Source organism: Plectropomus leopardus, chromosome 12 (genome assembly GCF_008729295.1).
Source record: "Plectropomus leopardus isolate mb chromosome 12, YSFRI_Pleo_2.0, whole genome shotgun sequence".
NCBI lineage: Eukaryota > Metazoa > Chordata > Actinopteri > Perciformes > Serranidae > Plectropomus > Plectropomus leopardus.
In genome coordinates this window covers 2558075-2576600 of record NC_056474.1, presented here as the reverse complement: position 1 = coordinate 2576600, position 18526 = coordinate 2558075, and the positions used below count along the sequence as shown (strand labels likewise).

Below are 18526 nucleotides of genomic sequence, written 5' to 3'. Positions count from 1 at the left end.
TCTCAGAGAAACAGGGTTTTCTTCACATTCATTTATTTGTGGTTTTCGCCACAATTGAAACATCTGCCAGCACGTATTTATTTTACAGTTTTGGAGCTGAACCGTACATTATGAGTGCTATAAATATATTTTGCGCTGGGTCTAAAGTGTCCATCAGGTCAGTACGGTTCTGTTCAGTTTGATTCGGGCACATTTTTTTGCTTATTCATTGTGAAAAGTTCTATATGGTACCTTAAGTACCTTTCTAATCATTCACATTTTTGGTCACCCTTCTGTTGAGGTACCCAGTACACAGATCCGGTACTAAAACAACAATAATCATTTACCATCTCTGTTATTTGGCATCTGGTCTCGTCTTCTGCTCAGGAGCCAAGGAGCTACCGAATCTCATTGTTTTCCCAGTTTGTTGACATTTACGGCCGCTGTTCTCCTTCTTTGTATTAGCCACTATGCTGTTAGCTGCTTTTTAAATCTCCCGCTCACATAAACACATCGTTTATGTGTGCGATCAGACGTTACATACAGAACAACGAGGCTGAATAACAGTGATATTTCCGCCTTGAACAGGCAGTGTAGATGCAGCTGTGGAAACTTTACACAGATCTGGGGCCTAGGTACCTCTTTGAAGGTGATAGTTCTGGTTCCAGAGGTACTATGCTTAAAGCTTTTGATGGAAATACGACTATAAACTCAAGTAAAGTACCTCAAATTTATGCTCAGGTACAGCACTATAGTAAATGTATTTAGTTACATTCCACTGCGGGGCCACATCATACAGTCTGTGCAGGCTTATACTTAGCAGTACACGCCAAGTCTAATTATATGAATCATTGTGAAGATAGTTCCCTTGGACAGTTCATTTAGATGTAAGTTTTTGAAGCTGGAAAATAAAAATGTGCTAACAATATTTCATTATCCACATCTATCTATCTTCAGGGTTTTTAAGTTCAGCTCTATGACTGTGAAGATTTGTAAATCAAACTGACTATTTTTGTAGCTGAAGATATGTCATATTTCTCTATAATCTCGCTTTGATGATTCGATATCTCTAGTGTTACCCTTCCCTCTTTTCTGACCTCCTACTTACTTTCATACCGTTTCTATATTCATCACATTATTTAAAGAGAAAAAAAGCAAAGCAGACTGTTTGGTTTGTATGTGTAGAAAATTACCTTAACAAAGATAAACATCCCCCTCCTTTGAACTCTCTTACTGAAGCGCACATGCAGCAGTCAAGCAGTAGAAAAACACACAGAATATCTAAGAGGGCTTAAGTCTCCGCCGAGATGGTAATCTATCAGCAGAGACACATCTGGAGCTCATGGCTGTCTGGACTCTGAGTAAGACTCCTCTCAGAAACTCTGAGCCTCACAGGGAGGATCAGCACAGGCTACATGGTACATGAGACACACCTCAGGACATTAATGTACAGTTACAGAAAATATGACCTCATTGTGTTTACGGCAGCCGAAATTATAAAACAAACTAACCAAAAGACTGTTAACGCTGTCTTTCATGTTAAAAACATTTTACAGCATTTCATTGGGTCTATACGTGACCGTAAAATTGGTTTACGGTGCATGTGAAAGAGTGACAGAAAAATCCCAAGTCCAAGAGAGAAAAGAGACGCACACACACAGTGACACCAGTGTGAAGAGACGGATAGAAAAACAGAAGCACACGACCATCTTCTCATGGGAAAACTTTTGAAAAATAAGTTATTTGTAAATCAAATTAAAGTCCCATGTTAATTTATCTGTTGTGTAAAAATGTGACATTAATCAACTCTAAATTGCTCCGAGTACAAAATGTTTGAAAAACTCAGTGCGTGGTAAAAAATATGAATAAACAGAAGAAATACTGGCACATATAAGATGCTTTTACACTGCCCGTTAAAGGCAATATCTTGTTATTGTTATGCCGCCTCGCTGTTCTGTATAAAAGTATGATCGACAAACAGCAACTGAAACTGACTGACTGAGTCAACTGATTTGTGGACTGTCCACAAATTGTGAAAACATTGAGGTCCAGGTAGAAAACATTGAGGTCCAGGTGGTCCTTACACTCTGAGCAGAGGCGATCAGCCGCCTTATAACAGAGACGGTCATTGTTATTGGTAAGAAACCACCGCCAACGTATATGTTTATGTCACACTAGAGGCAGATGCTGCTTTGTTACCCGTCACGCCTCTTTTTCTTCCATGATGCCGGCATGCTGTTTAAAATCCCACACTGGAGCAGCATGATGTAACCATCATTTGGTTCTGTGTAAAAATAAAAAAACAAAGGTGGTGTAAAGAAGGGACTTCGTAGCGGCTCTATAGTGAAATCTCTGTGTAAAAAGGGCTGCAAGAAAATATCTTTGTGTAGTTTAACCACACTGCCAGTTTAGATATATCGAATATACTCGAGGATTCACTGCTTGTTCCACATGCGATATATGAAATAATTGTGTTGTGAACATTGAGTATGAATTGTCACGTTGTTTTTACAAACCACCGGCGCTCCAGATTTAGCGCTCACATTTTGCGATCATTAAGCTCTACTGCTATTTGTATTTACTATTAATATATGAACTGGAGAGCCGTTAGTTTGTTTCTAGCTTACAGTGAATTAATCATCGAGTAACAGTACCTTAATGAGAGGTAGTGGTTGTAGTGTGAGCAGGTAAAGCGAATGTCCCAATTAGACACCCACTTCCTTTTACTGGCCCGGTGTGGCGACACATTTTATTTATGTTATCATGTAGTTAATTTCTATAGAAGTTCTTTGGATGTATTAAACTGATTTGTTGGTTACCTGCTGGAGTTTTGTTAGTTAGCTGCATAGATAAAACATACAAATATAAATGTCTAAAAGCTACACGGTTAGCTTTGTAAGATTCAACACAGTTCAGTCATTCAGTTTCTTTTACTGCAACCACGAGCACCAACAGAGAATGAGAGCGGAGCGGACATTCAGAGACACCGGCGGAGACACCGTCAGACAATGAGAGCGGAGCGGACATTCAGAGACACCGGCGGAGACACTGGCGGAGACACCGGCGGAGACACCGGCAATAGACACTTTAGTGTTAAAGTGTCTATTGTTTTTTAATCTAGTTCTACTTTTAGAGCCTGCCAGTGTAATTAAGGCATTTTAACTTTCTGGTATAGAATTGTTTTGGATGTGGACTGAATGATACAGCTGATATCAAATACTGGTTTTGTTTCACAGATTTTCTTATTTAAAAAAAGGGAACAATGGGGAAGTAAAACTGACACATTTTATAGGACTAATAAAACAGCTATCATCGGTCCCTGTGGGAATGTTAATGCATGAAGCCTTGAGGGGTTAAAATATTCAAAAAAATATAGTGAGGTGCTACAAGGTTACTACCGTGCACCAGCAACACACTCCTCATGAACTCATTTACGATTTTAGCGTTTCCTCCATTAAAATGAGGTAACTCTGATGATCACTGAACAGCTTCGCCTGCCTTCCTCCACCCCCTCCTCCACAGAAGAAGAGGAGGAGGAGGAGGGGTTGGAGGACAGGGATCAAACTCAGCAGACTCTTCAGACTTTGTGCACTGAGACTCAGCGGCCAGTACCGGAGAGGAGCAAACAAGGAGCTGACTCGAACTTGTGGAGCACAGAGTCTGAGCTTTTTTTCCACTTTGACACCAGAGACAGAGAGGACAGCTGCTGTTGGAGATGCCTGGACTGTCACTGCAGGAACAGCATCCCTGCAATCTGGGAACTTTTCTCGGTCCTGAGAGCCTGAGAGTTACTGGGAAAGTTTGAACAGATATCGGAGGATTTCTGCCTCACTTTGGAGTTTGGTAAGTTAAAGCTTAAAAAGTAGAAACTGAATAATGTTTAATGTTTATGTTAAACTCTTGACTGCAACACAATCTCATCTGCATTTTAAAAACAAGCGTTAAATCGCGACAGATTGTTAAATGTTGCGTCTTTATTTTTGATCATATTACCTTTTATATGTAACTTCTGTATTCCTACAGTTACAAAAGCACGTGGAAAACAAGTTTTTATATTTAATAAGACTCCCGCTGACTGGAGTAACTCACTTTAACCTTTCATCTGTGACATGATTTGGTATGTTTAACCCTTTAACCCTTTAAAACCTGAGCAAATTGGCCTGATTCCTTTCAGGGAACATCAGAAAAAAGGCAATGAGCAACTTCACTAGAAATGTTGCAAAACTTAGCAGCACATAGTAAAAGTTACAAGAAAATTTACTGAAAAACATCAAAACAAAAGAAAGGGGAAAAAAAGAAACGATCAAAGTAATTACTTTAACATAATTTAAAATAAATAATTACAATAATTTTAAATATACTTTACTGGAAAATTTGTCCAAAGGATTTTGATAATTTTCTCTCCATTTTCTCTCTCTCTCTCTTTTCTTTCTCAGTTTATTTTTCTTGTCACCCTTTACTGTTTTCTTGCAAAGTTGCTTATTGCCTTTTTTCCATGTTTTTGAAAATAAAAATATTAATTACTCCAAACCAGTTTTATTAGGTTTCAGAGGTTTAAATGCCAGTGAAAAGCACCTGAACGCAGCACAAGAAAAGTGATGTTGGTCCAGGTGTTAAAGGTTTAAAGCCTGAGCTCTTTGGAATGATTTTTTTTCTAAAACAAGGCCCAAGAATGAAAAAGAAATTATTAAGAAAAAACAAGAAAATTACCTGTAAATTATTATTAGTATTATTTTTATGAAAGAAAGTTAAAAAAAAACACACACACACACAAATGAAATATTTATTTATTGTAGCCGTTTGCTTTTTTCCTTAGTAATTTTTGCCTGACTTGTTTTTAAAAATGATTTTCTAAATCTACCAATTTGTGAAACATTCATTACTAAGTTGCTCATTACCTTTTCCCCATGTTATAAGAAGAAATTGCACCAATTTGCTCAAGGTCCAAAGGTTTAAGTACTTGTGAAAGATGTCTGAAAGAAGCACGAGGAAAGTGATGTCACTCCAGGTTTCAAAGGGTTAAGAAGGTTTAAGTGATATTTAAGTAACGCTGTGTTTTTTGCAACTTTGTAGCCATTTAACAGTTGTATTTATTTTGATTTACTATTTTTGTGTAATCTGTTTTTTTCTATATGATTGTTTCCACCTTGGTGTTGTTACTTTTAGTATTTGTGTTGCATGTCGGAAACTGTCAACAAAGTGAGATAAAATGGGGCTTTTTTATAAATGAACAAATAAATTTGAATAAATGTGCATCACCATGGCCATATAATTAGAAATCCCTAAAACAGAAACAGCTGCTGTCCTCGTCTTTTGAAAATCTTTGTGAACAATGTTGCAAGTGTCTCTTTTATGTAACTCTTTATATAACTATTAAGTTAAAAGGGAAGTTAAAAATATAAAAGAATATTAAAAAATAAAAGACACTCCCTTGCTATCCTATCTTCAGCAAAAATGAAATTTACAGTATCTTTCATCTTTCTTCCCCTAATAATTTTTGTCCCTACACTAAAAAATGACTAAGATGTTTGTGCAGGGTGTGTCCGCGGATCTTAATTGTGAGTTTTTACAGAGATGGAAGCCAAATGAGCTAAAATCACATAAACCCCAGAGTCTAATATACCTGCCAGACAGTCAGGTTGTTTTTCATAAATAATAATATTCCCAGAGTCAGATAACAGACCTGAATACAGCACTCTCTTGATATTTGTGTTCCAGGCGTACTCAGAGAGGATCAGCTGTTGGATAAAAGCCATATTAACAACCAGACTCCAGGATGAAGACTCACCTCCTCTGCTTGGAGTTCCTGCTCTTGGCCGCTCTCGTCCTTGTGACCAGCGGGCAGCTGGAGCCAAAGAAACAATCCCCGCAGGACCTCCTCGCTGTTACGCAGAGACTCGGGCTCCTGGAGAGAGACGTGCAGGGTCCAGTGAGGCCGAACTTCACAAAGCCTCGACGCCGGCTGCCTCCCATGTGCACCGGGCCCACGGAGATCAGAGACACCTTCAAGTACATCAACACGGTGGTGTCCTGTTTGGTGTTTGTCGTGGGTATTATCGGAAACTCCACTCTGCTGAGAATCATCTATAAGAATAAGTGCATGCGGAACGGGCCGAACATCCTGATCGGCAGCCTGGCGCTCGGAGACCTGCTGCACATCATCATCGGCATTCCCATCAATGTTTACAAGGTGAGCTTTACTGTGTTATAGTGATCTTTTTAGGCCTCAGAGGGGTAGTTAGGATTTAGTGGAGTGGGTCATGTGAGGTAGAAGCGAAGCAGTGTACTGCTGTGGACTCGTTTCAGCAGTAAAATGTATTTTAGTTGTCTGAAAAAAATTACACAGAAAAAAACTTACAACAGTGTAAGTGTACTACACTGGGAGCATATTTACCGCTTTACCTTTCGGTGAGACAGCCTGTTTTAACAGTGAGGCTGTTAACAGCTTCAGTTCCCAATCTTCTCACCCATCAGAGCCACCAGACTCCATTGATAAAAACAGTCATTTTGGCTTGCTGCTGGTGCGATGCTGCCAAGATCAGTAAGTTAGTTTCTGTTCTTGCGTGACTTGTGTGAGTCTAAACTAATAAAACACTAAAGTCACGCAATAACAGAAACTAAGTGGCTGTTTGAGGCAGCGATAGACAGCAGCTCCTGTGTTCAGTGATGATAAATCACTGTTTTTCTGGCTTTTAAGAATGATGTAACAGCTTTTTTTTCCCCGGTAAAATCGCTGTCCGACATTCGAGTAAAGCAATGAAAATACTCTTAATGCAACATGCACATGAAGATGAAGTGTGTAAAATTTAGGGGGATTTGGTGGCATCAGCAGGTGTTTGGTTTGACCTTTCTGGGCTACTATAGAAACATGGCGGTGCAATATGGCGCTCTCCGTAGATGAGGACCTGCTCCCTGTGTACATATGAATCTCGTTCTAAGCAACAAAAACATAACAGTTCTTATTTTCAGGTGATTATACAAAACATACTTATATTCCCTTATATCCCCCTAAATCCTACACGCTGGACCTTTAAAGTGATGTTGATTTTTATGTTTTTATTTTTATTTCTTTAGGTGGAACTTTTTTAAGGTGTCTGAAATACATTTTGTTGCTGACTCCATTGCTTAGCTTACATGTCAGACTCCGGCTCTCTTCTCCAAATTGAGGTCGTACTGACTGACATCTACTGTTTGTAACGTGCTGTCTATGTATAAGAACCCCAAACAACCACACTTCAAAAAAATCTGAACTATCCCTTTAACAGTGTCGTTGTTTTCAATCACTTCAAAACCCCCTTAGCTTTACAATGTTTTTTTATGCACTTGTGTAATATTTCACTGTCTTTTAAGGTCATATGCAAATATTCTGTTGCCTATTGGACTTTAAATCCTTAACACACCCACACACCTATTCCCAACACACACAGACGTGGGAGCGCACACATGCACACTCTTGAAAGGCTTTTCCCATGTTATTACTTTACTGGATTCTGAGCCCCTCTATATCCCCTTATGTCTCTGGCATGTTATTATCTGTTGGGCTCAGTGTGTGTGTGTGTGTGTGTGTGTGTGACTCAGAGAGAGAGGACCAGAGTATGTGTATATTTGGGGAAGGGGGCAGAGATGTTAAAACAACTGGTTGCTGTTACATACCTGAGCAGACGGAGGAGAAGCAGGGTGGTATGGGGAGATACGGCGCTACATATGATTCCAATTGATCTGCACTCACATTCCAGCCGCTCATCCAAAGCAGACATGAAAAGTCTTAATATCGTACAGGTTTAGCAGCGTTTTGTTGTTCTTCAGCAGCTGCCGTACCTGTCTGGGTCACTGTGCCTCGAGGCCAAACAAACGCCTCGCTATGTTTTTTTAAAAAATAGACCAAAACATTCAACTTGACAAGGAGGAAGGAAAAAAAAAATCTCTGGACAGTCACAGAAACGGATAAGTTCAGGTTCACGCATATCTGGTCAGCGCTGGATGCCTGAGGCTGCGGAGAACAGCGCGGAGCCAGACGATTTGCTTCACTCCCTGTCATGGATTAACTCTGTCATCAGCTCTTTCTGTCTCTCCTCAGCTCCTGGCGGAGGACTGGCCTTTCGGAGTGACTCTGTGTAAGATGGTGCCGTTTGTCCAGAAGGCCTCGGTGGGGATCACAGTGCTGAGTCTGTGCGCTTTGAGTATTGACAGGTATTCACAACACAAACTCACCCTTCCTCCCATGTTAGGTCCTGTTTTCATTTCCTAGCGTTGCATCAACAGTCAGAGATTACAGAAACGTCAAAGAGTTGACTTTTGACCTCCTTGCTACTGAATGCTTTTAACTTTGCTGATCATCACATTGAGGCTCATTTTATTGCACTTGTTAAGCTCGTCTGGATACTATCTTGGTAGCCATCATTAGGCGGGTTTCCATTACAGATTTGCACAAAACTTAAATGATAAATTTGAAATTTCGATAAAACATAACTGTGTTTCCGATGAGCGATAACAGTTCAAGAAGCATGGATGTTTAAAACATCAGCAGCATTATTTCTATTGCAGCCACCGCACAAGCTGTCATTATTTCAAATCGAAGGTGACGTATGCGTGTTACGCGAGCGATAATGGAAATGCAAGCCCCTTGTTAGTGGCCACATATGAAGGATTTCTGGGAGTCGATAGTCCACGATTTTACAGAGGAATTGTGGATTCAAAACTTCCGGATGATCCGCTCAACTCTTGAAGAGTTATGTGATGCAATAACAGCTCCTGTAGCTCCTGCTGCATCATGAGGGAGCCACTTCGTAACCATAAACGCTTTTTTGCAATAAATGTCAGCTTTTTTTTAATTGATGTTTCCACGAGGCGTTTTGTATATTTGCAATTTATATTAGAAGACGACAAGCCTCTAAGGGCAACCGTCAACATTTTGGAGATCTGGTGTAGCCAGCTGATATCAGGGCCAAGACTCATTTTCGGCCGATCTCCATAAACAGATACAATATCTGCTTATGAATACAGATAACTAAAAAAATCTATTTTTTAAAGTGCTAAATCACTGTCATGTCAGTTAAACTTAAACTCAAAAATGAAATAAGTTAACAAATAATGTTACAGTTTGAAAAATACAGAAAATTGATGCTGTTCTCATCATGTCTGCACAGTAAATATGAAGCTGCAGCCATGACACGGTTAACTTAGCCAAGCGCAAAGACAGGAAGCAGGCCAAAACAGCTTGTTTAGCTCTGTCCAAAGGTAAAAAAAGGTAAAAAAAAATCCTACCTCCAGCACTTCTAAAGCTAATCTATTCACTCCTCACATCTTGTTTGTTTAATCAATACGGTTTTGGTGAAAGTTACCTTTAGATAATGAGAGTATTATCAGTCTTCTCAGCTTACCTTTAGCAAGAAATTCATCTTGAATCACCCAAAACATCAAGATATTTAGTTTCTTTTCATTTGTTGGTTGACTGACTGCACACGTCGGATCTTCAGGTATCGTGCCGTGGCTTCGTGGAGCCGAATCAAAGGGATCGGCGTCCCAAAGTGGATGGCCATCGAGATCGCGCTCATCTGGATAATATCCATCATTCTGGCCGTTCCAGAGGCCGTAGCCTTCGACATGATCACCATGGACTACAAAGGAGAGCAACTGAGGATCTGTTTGCTGCACCCCATGCAGAAAGGCGACTTCATGAAGGTGAGCCGTGACACACAGACCCTCGGAGGAACACAACTCAGTGTGGAGAAAAACTGCGTGTTGACACAGCTGCGCACGCTGCAAACCTGCGTATATAATGCACAGTGACACGTACAGACACACAAGGAGATGCAGATGTTGGCTAACGTTGACTGATGTATGAATATATGTGCATAGTAACCATACTGGAAAACACTTCCTGACTCGATCGGGGTCACGCAGAGTTTACAGGCAGTCAGAAATCGTCATAAACGTATATCACCGTCACCGTTTTGAAAGAAAGCAGTGCAGCCCGTGTGTGAGTGAGTGTGTGTGTGTGTGTGTGTGTGTGTGTGTGTGTTCACGTGTCTTCCATGAACCTTAAAACAACACTTTAATTCCACTGAGGTATTTTGATGAATTGATTTTTAAATGCAAGTCAGCCAGTCTGAATTTGAGACACACCCGAGTGCCTCACTGCGGTGCGGGTCAGACTGCGGATACACTCCATTAAATTTACTGCAGACATGTTTCACCTTTAACTTTTCGCTCTTTCTAACAGATGCTTGAGGATAACTCGGTGCTGTTCTCCTTTTTCTCTGTGTAGTTTTATAAATCAGCCAAGGACTGGTGGCTGTTCAGTGCATATTTCTGCCTGCCGCTGGTGTGCACGGCTATTTTCTACACCCTGATGACCTGTGAGATGCTGAGGAAGAAGAACGGAGTCCAGATCGCTCTCAGTGACCACCTCAAACAGGTTCGCTGATGACTTTCATCTCATTAAGTCCATTTTAGTCCCCTCTGTATTTTATTTTATTTTACCTAATTTTGGAGCACTATTTTTCTTCTATATAATACAAAAATGTGTTAGGTATGAACCTTAATTGCATTGCAATTAACACTGTAACGCTGACAGTCGTTAGTTTTTACACCAATTTTAGAGAGTGTCCCGGCATCATGATGGGTGTGATGTGTAACACATCAGTGTGGGCCTCTAGTGTGACCTGTAACATACACATCACAATGACAACGGCAGCACATGTCAACAACAAACATGTACCACCTCTGTGACATGGCAGCTGATCTCAGAGGGTAAGGAGCTCCTGAATCTCACTGTTTTCCTGATTTGTGGACATTTTCCACCTTTGATTAGCCGCTAACAGCTACTTTTTGAATCTCCTGCTGTGGGTCACACATGTAAGATGTTGTCAATATATCACACCAATCTTTCCTGTAGTCCTGTCCTGCCGTCTGCCCTATTTATACAGACACCGTTTCGGTGCTGTTTGTGATATCCAGAGATCGAACCACATATACAGATCGGCGAGGCGGCGTAAAACTGCAGTTATACCACCCAGAACAGAGAGTATAACAGAATGTCTGATATGCACTATAAAAACGTGGCGATATCTTTGGTTGTGACTCTAAATGGTGGTCCTACGTCACACTGGTGATGGCGACATGCAGCAGGCGGGAATTGTTTAGGCGTGCAGCAAGATTGCTGAACCACTGAATGATCTTTAAGAAAGGCCCAGTCAGTCCTGGCCGACCCGAGCCATCCGCTCTGCAGTGATTCTCTCCGCTGCCATCAGGCTGCAGATTTATTCATCCAAAGGCTTTAAAATGATTGGATGTGATTTTTAATGTGTTGTTTTTATTGTATTTATTGGATGCACTTAATGCACTTTTGCTGGCTGTACAAGAATTTGCACCTTGGGGACGCTGGGTAGCTCAGTTGGTAGTGCCCCGCCCCATATTCAGGGACTGTGTGTCCTCGCTGCAGCGGCCCCGGGTTTGAGTCTGACCTGCATTTCATCCCCACTCTCTCTCTCATCCCTGTTTCCTGTCTTCTCTCCTGCTTTTCTATCTAATAAAGGTCATAAAAGCCCCCAAAAAAAGCCATTGTCATGGTCGTGCGATCGAAGACAGCCTGGGATAAAATTATGACAGTATCAGAAATTTGGGATGACCATGTCACTGTCTGACTGCTGTTACAACCTATGTCTTCAGATCAACCAATAGAAATGCAGCATGAAATGACGCACTGATCAGTGCGACACTGCTTAATGCTAAATGCTAGTAGATGCGAACACTTACTCCGAGCTCTCGCTGCAAAGCTGGCGTGTCAAGTTGGCCTCTTTTTCCACATTCACCTCATCCCTTAGACTTTTCCTGACTCACATAAATGCCGCCACAGCGAGGGCTCGATTCATGTTTGTTTACAGTTTGCTCTTACCACTACTGCAGCGTAGATGGATGACGGATACCAAAGGCGTTTTGTTCTTGTGTTTTGACGTTGATGGATGTCGGTCCTAGTCTGTGGTTCAGTCGGTGATGTCATCCCGCAGTCAGAATACATCAAACTTGTGCCGTACCCACGTTTATTAAGATCCATGTCACAGAGGGTAGCTGCACTAAACTTATAGACTGCAAAACTCTCACAGTCTGCAGGAGGCTTAAAGGGGCTTGTGATAACTGACGGTCTTCATATTGAGTGTTTAAAGTTAAATGTATGTTTTTATTTATTAAGCAGAAGTGCAAACATACTGAAAATCCAATTTAAAGGAAAAATCTATCTTCAAAACTGGACACAAGAACATTTATACATTCACCAGTCCAATAAAAGCCACTAAATAAACCAGTTGTGTCTTCTTACCGAAAACCTAACCAACTCAACTCACTTCAGCGTTCTACTTAATTTTTTTTGATTTATGAAGACAAATCTTGTAGACCAACCGTTTCCAAAGACTTCTGTGTGTCCAAATATCACCATGTCCGTATCTGGGCCAGAACTGTCAGGAGAATCCATGCCGTGATTTATGTGTTTGTGTGTTTGTGTGTTCAGCGGAGGGAGGTGGCTAAGACCGTGTTCTGTCTGGTTCTGGTCTTCGCTCTGTGCTGGCTGCCTCTCCACCTCAGCCGAATCCTGAAGCTCACCATCTATGATGAGAAAGATCCAAACCGCTGCGAGCTGCTCAGGTATGGAGGCAGATACATGTCCCACACTGCACAACAAAAAAAACTGAGGACAAATGAGATTCGACAATTTAGGAGAATGAATCACCATCTGCAAAGAGAGCAGTACACTAATGTGTCTCTTTAACCTTTTTAGTTTCTTTTTGGTGTTGGACTACATCGGCATCAACATGGCTTCTGTCAACTCCTGCATCAACCCAATCGCCCTCTACATGGTCAGCAAGCGCTTCAAGAACTGCTTCAGGGTAAGGTGCAACTTACAGCCGTAATACATGGGACGAGGACGCGGCGCGACACATCTACCACGTCATGCCTGCAGCAGAGCGCGTTCATTGTAATCAAGTAAAGCTGCTACACAAGGCAGGTTTCCATTTATCCTCAAATTGCGCAAATTGAAATTGCAAATTTAAAATGCGACTAATTGAAACACGTCAATTTAAAAAAAAACAACTTCCATTTATCGCAAAAAAGGTTTTTACGTTCGCAAGAGGTGGTATTTCAGGCAATTTGAAAAAGCCATATATACCAGAACTGCAATGGAAACACTTTTTTTGGCTTTTCTAGGTCACATGATGTGGCTATGTGCTTGTCAGTAGGAAGTGGCTCCTTCATGATGCAGCAGACACTAAAAGAGCTGTTATTGCATCGCAGCCCCACGAATAAGGGGCTTGCATTTCCATTATCGCTCGCGTAACACGCATACGTCACCTTTTATTTGAAATAATGACGGCTAGTGCGGTGGCTGCAATAGAAATAAAGCTGCTGATGTTTTAAACATCCATGCTTCTTGAAGTCCATGCTTCCCCTCCCACTTATAAGGGTCTCGTCTTTCCATCATGGGTCCATCATGGGTCCATAAGACGATTGGAAATAATGACGACTAGTGCGGTCGCTGCAAAAGAAATAAAGCTGCTGATGTTGTGAATATCCATCGCCATGGTTACTGAAATGCTATCACCAGAGGAGAAGTGGCAGAGCATCACTCAGTGGAAACACAGCCATGATTTCTGAAGAGAGACATTTCTGTTGAGTTTTTCAAATTGATTTTTTGGCGCTTTGAGCACCACAAGCGTGCAGGAGTGCAATCTGGTTCCATTGTGCTGATTGATCTTCGGTGCTGCTTCGGGGAAGACATTCGTGTTTTCACAGACATGGATATACGCTGCAAATGCAGCTTGAGTTTTGCATGGAGAAAAATGCTATTTTGTTTTATCAACATTTCAAAATATTGCTTAAGCTTTGTTCAAATCTGCAATGGAAACCCACTTAATGACTTTGGAAGCCACTTGTGTTGCCGAACTAAATACATACTTTTATAATATTGTAATATGTTCATTGTCTTGGATGTCTTCTTCAGTATTTCACGTAGAGCATCTAAAGTTTTCACTGGACAAAAAAACTGTTATGTTACAATAAACATTTGGGCAAAATAAAATTGTCCTTCTCAGAAAATTGGTTTTAAACTTTAATCCGAGTGGCATTAAAAAAAGTCTTAAAAAGTCTTAAATCTACCTTGCCCTAAGCTGCAGGAGCCCTGCTCTCACCACATCTCTCCCTCCTGTAGTCCTGCCTGTGCTGCTGGTGCCTGCCGGCTGAGATGCTGATGGATGAGAAGCAGTCGTGCATGAAGCTGAAAGTCACAGAACGAGCCTCCGACCAGAGCAACTCCCGCATGACCAACAAGTCCACCACAGCCTGAGGAGGGGCGTAGAGGTGAGAGAGGAGGTGATATGATGACAAAAAAAAAGCTAAATATTGAAGTATGGATGACTGACGGAGGATAAGTGCTCTTTCTTGCCTTATCTCAACATCATATGAAGTCTTCTTTAACGTGTAACAGATGTGCTTTTGGAAATCAGTGAGATGAAGCTCCTCTAACCTAAAACTTTGAACATAACGGACCACTGCACACTCTCCCTGTCCAAGAAGAAGCATCAGTTGTAGCTGTGATGGTGTTTTCTGGGACAACAAGTGTGAGACGTGTGCGAAGCAGGAAAACTGGTGTCCAAAACACCGAATATCGAAAACCGAGCGGGTGGGAAGTTCAGCACAAGTGTCAAATTCGGGGTCGATTAGCAAAGACAGCTCATCAGGCTCACAGTCTGGATAGTGAATGTTACTTTGAATGAATTTTGCAATAAGTTCTGCGCTGTACAGGCGACATTTGAGTGTGACGCCGCGTGTTACAGTTTGATTCCACACACTGCAGCAGCCGGGACGAGTTGAAACGATAAATAATGCTCTTGTTTGAGATTTTGTTTACGTTATTTTGGTACTTAATTGCTTTATTATATACATATACACACACACACACACATATACGTATATGTATATAATAAAGCAATTAAGTACCAAAATAACGTAAACAAAATCTCAAACAAGAGCATTATTTATCGTTTCAACTCGTCCCGGCTGCTGCAGTGTGTGGAATCAAACTGTAACACGCGGCGTCACACTCACACCCCAGAATCAAAAATACTTATTTTTCCTCGTACTTGTAGCGCTATTTGTCAGCCTAGATAGTTTTGGTGTGAGTGCTGGAGATATCAGCCGTAGAGATGTCTGCCTTCACTCCAATACAACGGAACCAGAAAAATACATCTGAAAAACTCAACATCAGTGTCTCTTTCCAGAAATTATCGCCTAGTTACTCAAGACAATCCACAGACCTTGTTGTGCGCGCTTCCTTCGGCGCAGTAATTCGTTTGGTGCTTGTATTTTTGTATAAAGAAAATAGTTCCTACATAAAACTGTTCACAACAAGATCATCTTGAGTAACCGGGTCAACATTTATGTTGATTTTTGCAAATTGATTTTTTGGCGCTTTAAGCACCACAAGCTAAGTGCAATCTAGTATCATTATATTGGAGAGAAGGCAGACGTCTCTCCGGCAGAAATCTCCACTGCCGAAACTCACACAAAAACAGTCTAGACTGACAAACAGCACTAAACAGCTAAAAGGAAAAATGTATATTTTGCATTTTTGGATGACTGTCCCTTTAAATATATTGTCTCTGTGTTATTTTACCACCAGTTATTGAACTACTGACATTGTGTGATTTCAGCTGTTGTATTATACTGTTCAATATTTGGGCCAGCTCGCTCTCGCTCCCAAGTCATCAAAAACCGCTGCTTTGTCAATGATTTAGGCGCTAGATTTTTAACGATGATGTTTTTTTGTTTTTTTTCAAGATTTTTTTGGGGGCTTTTAATGGCCTTTATTAGATAGGGAAGCAGGAGAGATGACAGGACCACATGCTGTTGTTGCTTAAATTTAATGAAATGTAAAAACCTACATTGTTTATTTTGAAAAAGACTTTATGCATGTAACTACATACAATTTCAATTTAAACCCCGTCCGTGAACGTAAAAAAAACGATGCAGGCGGCAGTATAGTGCAGCTCTGCCCGTTGTTCTCGGCTTGTGACGAAGAGTGATTGTGCCCCAAACTGTTTCTCTACTGAGATCAGACTCTCTTCAGCATCTTTTAAATCGTTTTATCATCCCTCCGCTGCCTTTTTACGCGTTTTTTATACTTTTTTCCCCAGTATTAACATATTGTTATTTTGCATTTTATTCTGTTATTGTTTTTTTTCTGCTGCTTTTTTTTCAATCTGTTGCTTGTCTGAAAAGCACTTAATAACCTTGTTTATAAATAGTGCTATATAAGTAAAGTTTATTATTATAGTTAGTTATCGTATTTTTGCATTTAGGTCCGTTGACAAAGCGGCTGTATTTGACAAGCTGGGATGAGAGCGCGTTGTTGCTCCACATGATCTTAATCTGACTCCTTACCTCAGCTGGTATCACGAGAGGTCGGAGTTTCTTTTTGCAATAAATAATAAAAATAAATATATTAAATAACAAACTAGTCACTTGTGTTTTTTTTAAATAAAGCATATATTTTAATGCAGTTATGTGTTCAGATACACTGTCATCATCATTTAAGACTGAAGGTTCAAGCTTTGCCTGTTGATGTGGTCTGATTGTGTGTGTGTGTGTGTGTGTGTGAGAGAGAGAGAGAGCGTGTGTGTGTGTGTGTGTGTGCGCGCGAGCGAGCGTGTGTATGCGCGTGCATTTTTGGGTGTGTTTGGTTTAAGTGTGACGGCAGGCGGCATCATGTGATGGCAAATGCTAACAGAACATTACTGTGATCTCTTCACTTCTTCACTCCACACACACACACGCACACACACACACACGCACACACACACACGCGCACACACACACACACACACACACACGCACACACACACACACGCGCACACACACACACGCACACACACACTCAGCTCTGACCTGGGAACGTTCCTTCAGGCTAAACCAGTGTCACGCATGTCACGTTAGCTGTCAAAGCAGCTCTCTGTCCTGTGATCTCTCACCACCCCTCCTCGACTCATCTCCTCATCCGCTCTCCTTCGCCTTCACTCGCTCCTCTTTTTCCTGCCTGTTTTTCTTCTCCTCCACCCTTCTTTCCCTCGCCGCATTCCTCTCCTCCCAGTAAACCCCTCTCTGTTCATCCATTATGGTTTCAAACAATTCAGTGTGGTTTGAAATGAAATTAAACCCAGTGCTGTAAGCGGCCTTAAGTGAAAGAAATCACATTCAGTACATTCCTCCCTAAATTACCTCCTTTTCTGCTCCCAACAGAGCTGAACTGATGCATCTGCTTGTGGATACTGGCGTCGGCTCCTCCACCGGTGTGATTGATTGTCCTCCAGGATCACAGAGAGAAACAGGCAGGGAAAGTTGCAGAGAAAGTGAATGTTGTGCGGTGAGCTACATACTGAGCAGCGTATAAATCAAAGTGTAATTAGCTCAGGGTCAATTTAGAATCTCTTATTTTGCTCTACAAAGCGTGTGTTTGAAATGAAAATCATTTATTGGCTCAGGCAGCCTTGATTTATGGTAATTTAGGAAGCAGTGAGAATAATCTATCACGCAGTTTATGCTAACATCTAAAAGATTCTCTGGGGCAACCTGCATTAAAGGAATATAGTTCAACACTTTGGGAAATATGCTTTTTTTGCTTTTTAGACCAGAATAACATTAAACAATTGATACTTTGCAGTGTATGTATGTTTAATGCACTACAGCAAGCAGCTGTTAGACTGTGTTAGCACAAAGACTGTGCAGAGGAAAGGGAAAATGACGCATGTCAAATAATGTTATAAGCATCAGGGAGGGACATTTTTCATATTCAGGGTTCTCACAGTCACGGTAACCCTGGAAAAGTTCTGAAATTTTACAACAACATTTTTCAGGCCTGGAAAATAATAATAATAATAACTTTATTTATGTAGCACCTTTAAAAAAAAAAAAGACGAGAACAAAACGCAAACACATATGGTGAACAGACAGGTTTGTTTTGTTTTGCAGACTAGAAACAGACTGTAAACTGAGAAACAGCGAGCCGAGAAAAAAAACAACACTTCTTTTTTGTTTGTTTGTTTACATCGCAGATTTTGTTAGTTTGGAAAAGAGCCAGGCTAGCTGTTTCCCTCTTGGCTGTAACTTCATGTTTAACACACAAACATGAAAATGTTATCGATCTTATTATCTGATTCTTGACTGGAATGATATGAAGTGCATTTCCATGACATGCCAAGCTTATTACTTATAAGTAATATCTTGATAATTTATCCTTACTTTCCTCTGCTCCTGTGCATATAAACTAATTTCGGTTTTACAGTCATTCATCCTTTTCTTCTTACATGCAGCTGTAATTGTCTTTCTAGACTTCAGCAGTTAATGGAGGAAAACTCTCCACAGTTCTGCCAAAACTAATATAATGCTACAGCAGTCCATTATAGAGAGTTAATGTCAGTTTTATTGCTATAAGGAGCCAGAAAATAGAAATAAAAACCTGCAGCAGATTGATGCCAGCAGGTTAATGAGTGAAACCGCCTCA

At 40.8% G+C, this 18526-nt stretch overlaps 1 protein-coding gene across 2 annotated transcripts; it reads left to right on the top strand.

Annotated features, from left to right (window-relative positions):
- Positions 1 to 3597: 3597 nt before the first annotated feature.
- On the top strand, positions 3598 to 17533 carry LOC121951360 (endothelin receptor type B-like). 2 transcript variants are annotated; one of them, XM_042497650.1, is made up of 9 exons: positions 3598 to 3822; positions 5698 to 6169; positions 8057 to 8169; positions 9456 to 9660; positions 10247 to 10396; positions 12485 to 12618; positions 12752 to 12860; positions 14180 to 14328; positions 17266 to 17533. In XM_042497650.1, the coding sequence occupies exons 2-8, from the start codon at positions 5756 to 5758 to the stop codon at positions 14312 to 14314; spliced, it is 1260 nt and encodes a 419-aa protein (XP_042353584.1). In that variant the 5' UTR covers positions 3598 to 3822; positions 5698 to 5755; the 3' UTR covers positions 14315 to 14328; positions 17266 to 17533. The 2 variants fall into 2 exon arrangements, with proteins under 2 accessions (XP_042353584.1, XP_042353583.1); XM_042497649.1 differs by lacking the exon at positions 17266 to 17533 and having other exon boundaries at positions 14180 to 14945.
- The last annotated feature ends 993 nt before the right edge of the window (positions 17534 to 18526 follow it).

What these genes read in the sequence shown, in the direction of transcription:
- LOC121951360 (XM_042497650.1), top strand. Translation starts at nt 5,756, where the DNA reads ATGAAGACTCACCTCCTCTGCTTGGAGTTCCTGCTCTTGGCCGCTCTC. An exon ending in TCAGTGACCACCTCAAACAG is followed by an intron (nt 10,397 to 12,484) that starts GTTCGCTGATGA and finishes TTGTGTGTTCAG; the next exon opens with CGGAGGGAGGTGGCTAAGAC. An exon ending in AACCGCTGCGAGCTGCTCAG is followed by an intron (nt 12,619 to 12,751) that starts GTATGGAGGCAG and finishes TAACCTTTTTAG; the next exon opens with TTTCTTTTTGGTGTTGGACT.